The 6,679-nt window shown below is 59.2% G+C and overlaps 1 protein-coding gene across 1 annotated transcript; it reads left to right on the plus strand.

Moving 5' to 3' along the window:
• The first annotated feature begins 216 nt into the window (after positions 1-216).
• On the plus strand, positions 217-5,759 carry PDZK1IP1 (PDZK1 interacting protein 1). The gene is made up of 4 exons (XM_032191872.1): positions 217-283; positions 3,981-4,089; positions 5,334-5,432; positions 5,687-5,759. Exons 1-4 carry the CDS (start codon positions 217-219, stop codon positions 5,757-5,759), a joined length of 348 nt encoding a protein of 115 aa, XP_032047763.1.
• The last annotated feature ends 920 nt before the right edge of the window (positions 5,760-6,679 follow it).

The raw sequence follows: 6,679 nt of genomic DNA on the forward strand, positions 1-6,679 counted from the left end.
CTCCTCCGCCCCCCCATCCCCAAGCCCTCCCCTTCCCGGGGCAGGGGTTTGAATAGCCAGGTGTGAGCATCAGCCTCCCTGTTAATGAGTTTGATAATTTACCCGGCTCATTCCTGCGGGAGGGAGGGCGCCGAGCGCAGCGCGGCTCTTCCCCGGTGAGCAGGGGCCGCTCCGCAAATCCCCGCACCGCAAATCCCCGCACCTCAGTCCCGCACCATGCCGGCCCTGGGGCTCGTCGCCCTCGGGCTCCTCCTGGCGCTGGAGCCCGCAAGCTGCCAGCAAGGTAAGAGCCGGCAGCCCCCCTGCTGCCCCGCGCCCGGGGAAACTGAGGCACGGGGAGCGCGCTGGGGAGGCTGCGGGGGCAGGGGGCAGCCCCGGGAGAGTTTTCTGGGAATGGGAAAAGCGCCTCAGAAATGGGAAAAATCCCTTGAGGGAGCACACAGGCTCGCTGCTCGCTTCACCTGGCTCTGGAGGTGCCGACAGGAGCTCAGCTCTCCAGGTTAGGCGGTGACAGAGCGGCTCTGATTTATCCCCGCAGCACCGCGCACTCTGAGGCGAGCGGTGTGTTGTCTTAAGGCTTTTTTTTTTTTTTTAATTATTATTATTTTTTCCTTATTTCTCGCTCTTGACCCCGGGAAAGCATTCCGTGGGGTTGCTTTTCCTTCTCATTCCAAGAGCTCACAGGTTTTCCTGTAGTTTTGATCGCTGGTGAGGTGGCAGGGGGGAGATATTTCCCTCCGCAAATTGGGCTTCCGCTCCCTTCCCGAAGGCTTTAGAGAGAAACTTCCTATTGCTATGACATTATTTTCATGAAACGCAGGGGAAGACTTGTCTGACACTACAAATAATCAGGAGTAATTAAAACTAATGTGATCCTGCCAAAGCGCTGGAAAATTCCCTCCCCCTTTCTCCTCCTGATGCCCCAGCCTTGACCCCTCTTCCTGTATTTGTTTACCAACTTGTGAAGGATTTAACAGCGTGGGGTCTCCACCGTCAGCAGGATTGAAAGTTTTGCTGTTGCTTTGAAAGAAAAAAAAAAAAAAGCCTTTAATGAGGAGTCAGAGCCTGGCACAACTTTCTCAGACATAGCAAAACTCAGAGCACAGCCGATGCTTTCCAAGCGCTCAGGGAAGATGCACCAGAAGTTGTCTGTGTCTGAAGACAAGACTGAGAATGGAAATGGAGTTACGGTGTGCACCAGGGCTTATTTTGGCATCAATGCTTTCCTCGATCTCAGCTGGAGCTGCAAAGGGATGGGCACATGCCTGTCAGGGAGTGCAGAGGCTACGCCCCACGTTGGTTATTTGGCTCAGGAGTTCTTGTTTGCTGTAGAACAACCCACCAGAGGTGGTCAGGTGCCCTGGGAGGGATGGCTCTCTTAAAAAATTGTCAGGGAAGGCAAGTGAGAGTCATCCGTCCTGCCTGCCATCCCTCCCAGGCCAAAGTGTGTGCTCCAGCCCGCGGCGGTGCCAGGCAGGGCTCGCATCTATGCACTCACTCCCTGATAAGATCTCACCAACCCCTGGGCGCAGACGCTTGTCTCTGCCTGACTCCCAGCCCTTCCTCTGTATGGATGCGTGCAGCCCCTGCCCCACGGGGATATTTCAGCCTGCAGCAGAGGCACCCCAGGGCCCACCCACATTGCTGGGCTCTCTGCCTCTGCTTTGGTGTAGGATCTGGGTCCCTGCTAGATTCATGAAATCTCAGAATAGTGGGAAGAGGCCTCTGGGGGTCACTGCTCCAACCCCTGCTCAGGCAGGGCCACCCAGAGCAGGGTGCCCAAGACGAAGTCCAGATTTGAAGATCTCCGAGGAGGAGACCCCACAACCTCTCTGGGCAGCCTCACCTGCACAGCACAGAAGAGTTTCCTGATGGTCAGATGGAAATTCAAACCCAAGTTGACCTTGAACTCCTTTAACCCCAGCAGCGATCTCATCCTGGGCTGGACCTGGACCTCCCTTCCTGGGCTCGGACTGGAAACCATGGTCCCAGCAGGAAAAATAAAACACAAATAATAAATAAATCTGGCCAAGAAAACAGCCAAGGACAGAGCGAGGGAGGAAACAAAGCTGGTCAGGCCTCGGGGTGGGGGGTGAAAGGTGTCTTTGGGGCTGTTTGACAGGGCAGGAGCATCTCCTGCCCACCAGACTGTGCAGGTGGGGACCGAGCCCTGCTCTTCCCCCTGCCACCGTCCCCACACCATGGGCATTGGCAGCCCACAGATTTGAGGGGACTGCAGGCGAAGCATGCTGCTGACACAAGAGGGAATTTCCGCCTGAATTCCTCCCGGCTGAGTTTTGGCCCTGGGACCTTGCAGTAAACACACTGCGGTGTCTGTGTGGGGAGGGAGGGCGAGAGCCGCTGCTGGGGCTGCTGGCACCCGCTGCTCCACCGCGGGGTCACCACTCCCCAAAACCTGCAGGCGGTGAGCCAGCAGCCTCCCGAAACACAGCACGGGTGGGAGAGTTCGGGTCTGTATTCATATTATTTAAATAAAAGCCCCTTGGGGTAGGTATTCAAGGAGCTGAGCCCAAAGCAGAGCCGGGAGGCGGGATGGCAGCCGGCAGCAGAGGTGGCGTGTGGCTGCCTGGATGATTGGTTTGCAAACACAGGGTGCACAGCGCCTTTATTGCCTCTGGTGAGGACTGTTTGCAGCTTAGAGCAGGGATCTGTCTGGACAAAATGTTCAGCCAGCGAGAGGCTCTGGTGTCGGGCTGAAGTGGCTGTGCTGGGGCTGGGGACGCGGTGGCAGAGGCGGTGACATGGGGCTGCCTCCGCCAGCCCCATCCATGCATGCCAGGGCTTCCTTCATGGGTGAGGAGCTGAGGAAGAAGAAAAGCCTAGCCTGGGTGAAGCAGTAGTTAAATCCTGAAGGGATGCAACTGTGCTGATGAGCTCTGCTTTTGGTGCTGGAGCTGACACCCAGGACGGTGCTCAGGCTGGGGTTGGGTATGTCTGGGTGCTCCCTTGTACCCACAAGAACCGAGGAGCAGCCATCGCAGCAAGGACTGAGACAAGGGTTCCTCCTCTTTCTGTCCTGCCCTGGGGTTTCTCCTGTTTGCAGGAACACGTCTCACAGCCGTCCCACCCGTGGCCAGGTCACCACTTGGGCATGGCTGCAGAAGAATGACTCCGTGTTCTCCCGACGCTCCTGCGAGCACACGTGTTGAGCCAGACTCCACGTGAGCAGCACCAGCGTCAGACGAGGGGCTGCAGGTCAGGGCTTCAGCTGCTCCTGGTCCTCCTCCAGGAGCTTCATGTGCCCGCAGGCAGCTCGGGCAAAGGCTGGAAAAAGACTGGAGGCAGGGGGGGCTCGGCTACGTGCCCCAGGGTGATGGGGATGCCGCAGCTCCCCACCACCCCCCCGGCCCGTCGCCAGCCCCGCCTGGTTTTTGTGCCGTTGGCTGTTGCTCTGAACCGCTCGGCCTTCAATTTCCCGTCGTAAATCAGTTTGCTGCTCTGGAAACTTGCTGAATGGCGGATTTTACCCAAATCCACGGCGGCAGCGGTTTGCTGCGAGAGTGACAACGGAATTTTACAGCGTCACTGCTGTCACTTACTGCCCCGGGTGGTGTTTGGAAAACAAGCCGGGAGCAATGCCTGGGGCATGTGTGCTCTGAGCCATTTGCTGGAACCCCTCTGCCTGTTATTTTGGGCAAACAGCCTCCTGCTGCGCTTTGCCACCAGTCCCAGGGGCATCCACATCCCTCCTTTGCTCTCTGTACATACGTGAAAAGACACAAGAGGTCCCAAATCTGCAAGGCACTGAGCTCTGCATACAAGTACCAGGGAGATTGATGCTATTTGCACCCCATGTTGGCACAGGCAGACACATAAACCCGCTCTGGGCTAGCAGCAATGCCCTCTGCTCATTTTTGTAGGGTTGAACTCTTGGCTGGACGTTGATGGAGAAGCTCAGCTCAGCAGGCAAAGCACACGCACGCATTTCATATCACTCCTGTCCTTGTTTTTCCCTGCAGCCAGGGGTAAACTCCAGCCATGGTCGCAAGGTGTCATCGCAGCGGTGGTGTTCCTGGTGCTGGTGGCGATCGTCTTCGTGGTCAACAGGTTCTGGTGTAACAAGAAGAGGTGAGTGCTGGGCCCGGGGATGCTCAGGGCTGGCAGGGGGCACATCCAGTACCTCTGTCACCGTGCTGGTGCTGGCAACACCATGATCATGGCACAAAAACAAGCATTTTGGGTGAAAACAAGCCCCAAACGTTTTAATTGGTGAAGCAGACTGAGCCAAGGCAGGAGAGGAGCCAGCAGCAGAGCGAGGCGGCCGAGCAGCCCCGGTCCTGGGCCAGCAATGTGGACTTGACCCATGGTGGAGGCGGCACGGGGCTGGCACCTCCTGCTTGCTGCGTGCTGAGCTCGCTCAGCTGACCCCTGCCTCACTCGGTTGCAGGAACTCGATCTTGAACCCGAGCCCAAAGTCGGCAAGGGACAAGGACTGAATGTGCCCGGCAGCCTGCGTCCCGGGGGGTTTGGCACCAGTCCCTGCCACTCCACATCCCCCCCTGTGCCCGGCAGCCCAGGCCAGGCTGCTCCTTCCCAGCCTGGAGGCCCCAGCGGCAGGGTTGGGGGCAGCTGGGGGTGGCAGATTCATGAATCTGACCTCTGTTCAGAAGGGACGGCAGCAAAACACGGCAGCTGGGTGCACTGCCAGCTCTGCACTGCCGCCTTGGTATCAGCTATGGGCTTGAGATGCTGCCTGCTCGAGGCTGTTCCTTGGGAAAGGCTGGGGAATCGCCCATGGGCAGGCACCGGGGTGGCAGCTAGGGGTGAACCCGCAGGCTCTGGGCTGAGACTGAGCACACATTTGCTGTGGGATGGCTTCTTCGGGAAGCTGGGCAGCCTCACGCCCAGGAGGAAGATGCTCAGCGGTGCTCACACGGGGCCGTGCACACACGGGGACGTGCACACACGCATGCACACACCCTTCTGCACCAGGGCACGGCCCCCGCTTATCTGCCTGTGTCGCTTCTGACTGCGGGTGATTATTTTGCAACGGATTACACAGGAGGCAACTGGAAAAACCAGTCAGCAGGAGAAAACAACCCCACGTGTGCCAGATACGGTGACCCCGGTGCCGGGAGCACCCCGTGGGGCTTGTGGCTGGGGTTCCCCGGCAGTGCCTCCACCCCGAGAGGCAAATGTGAGCTGTGGCTCTTGGCACTCAGGGTATGGGCACAGCCCTGAAAATCCGCCCAGGTGGCTCAGCCTCTGCTGTCCCACATCCTTCTGGGTGCCGTCAGAGCCACCCAGGGCCATGGGTTTGGCTGCTTTTCTCTTGCCCTGCTAAGGGACTCTTTCCTCTCCCCCTGCAGGAGGGATAACGTTGAGTCAGGGGTGACCACAGGGGGCAAGGAGGAGGCTGTCATATCCAACGGCCACGAAGGGAGATACGAGAGCACCGCAAACGACTTCAGGTGAGGGACGTGCCCAGGAACCCCCTCCCTGTGGCTCCTGGGCTCACGCAGAGCCACAGCCTCTGCCCTGCTCTGGGTCTCCCACCCCATGCACCTGGTTTTGGGGTTTTTGTCCTCCCCATGGGGAAGCAGAAGGTGGTGAAGGACAGCAGTGCCCGCCCTGCTCACCACCTCCTGGGGCTGCCGCGGCACAGCCTCACCCAGCCACGGCTTTGGAGGCGAGCTAACAGCCTGTGCTTCTCCCCCCACCCCAGGTCCAAGGAGAGCAACCACGCCTACGAGAACACGCTGGAGCCGGAGGAGAGGGTGGTGACCACCGCCATGTAGCAGCGTCCCCCTGTCCCCTTCTCCTTTCTTCACCCCTTGCCCTGCCTCCCATGGCCACGCCGGGACCCTTTGCCCCGATGCCCCCCGCACGGAGCCTGTCCCAGCCCTGCCATCTCCATCCCTTTCTCCCCACATCCCGGCTGCGGGACCTGCTGCTCTGCCCCCCTGCCAGCCCCACTGGGGCACTGCGGGGCCGCTGACCTGATCTGGACATGCACGGGGGTCCTTGTGGGGTGTGTGGGATCCCCTTTTTCCCCCCCACACACATCCCCAGCTGCCCTCTGGGAAGCTGGCGATCCAGAACCCGCTCTCATCTCACTATCTCACCCTCCTTTATATGAGCAAAGGCCCTACAGCACGTGTCTTCGTTTCAGAACAAATCTCCTCCCCTGTACATATCTTCCCTGCCAGCAATAAAGAGGATTGCTGTGCATGCGGGGTCATTTCCCTGATCACCCGCAGGACTCTCTGGCATCTCGCAGCGCTCCCAGCCTCCGGGCGCTTCGGGGAAGGTGGTGCAGGGTGGGGAGGGTGCTCAGACAGGGGCCAGCACCCCGTGATCCCCCGGGTAGGATCTGTTCCTTATTTCCTAGCTTAGATGAAGCCAAAACCACTTTTTCCTACGTTGATGTGTCAACAAAGGGGAGAAAAAGGAGATGGACTTTTATTTCGCTCGGTGTAGGGGAGGCAAGCATCACCCCCTGCCATTCCCGAGGTGGGGAAACTGAGGCACAGAGCCAGCCCAGCACTTCCCAGTGCTGCTCGGTGGGTGAAGAGCACAGCTCCCCGAATGCCACCATCCGCAGGGTGCAGACCTGCAGCAAACTGGGAACCATTTCCAGGCTGGGCACGAAGCACTCACTTCCCCTGCGTTGCCAGGCAGTGGCTGTGGGGCTGCTCTGCCTCCAGCCTCTCCCCCC

Source organism: Aythya fuligula, chromosome 8, assembly GCF_009819795.1.
Source record: "Aythya fuligula isolate bAytFul2 chromosome 8, bAytFul2.pri, whole genome shotgun sequence".
Taxonomy (NCBI): Eukaryota; Metazoa; Chordata; class Aves; order Anseriformes; family Anatidae; genus Aythya; species Aythya fuligula.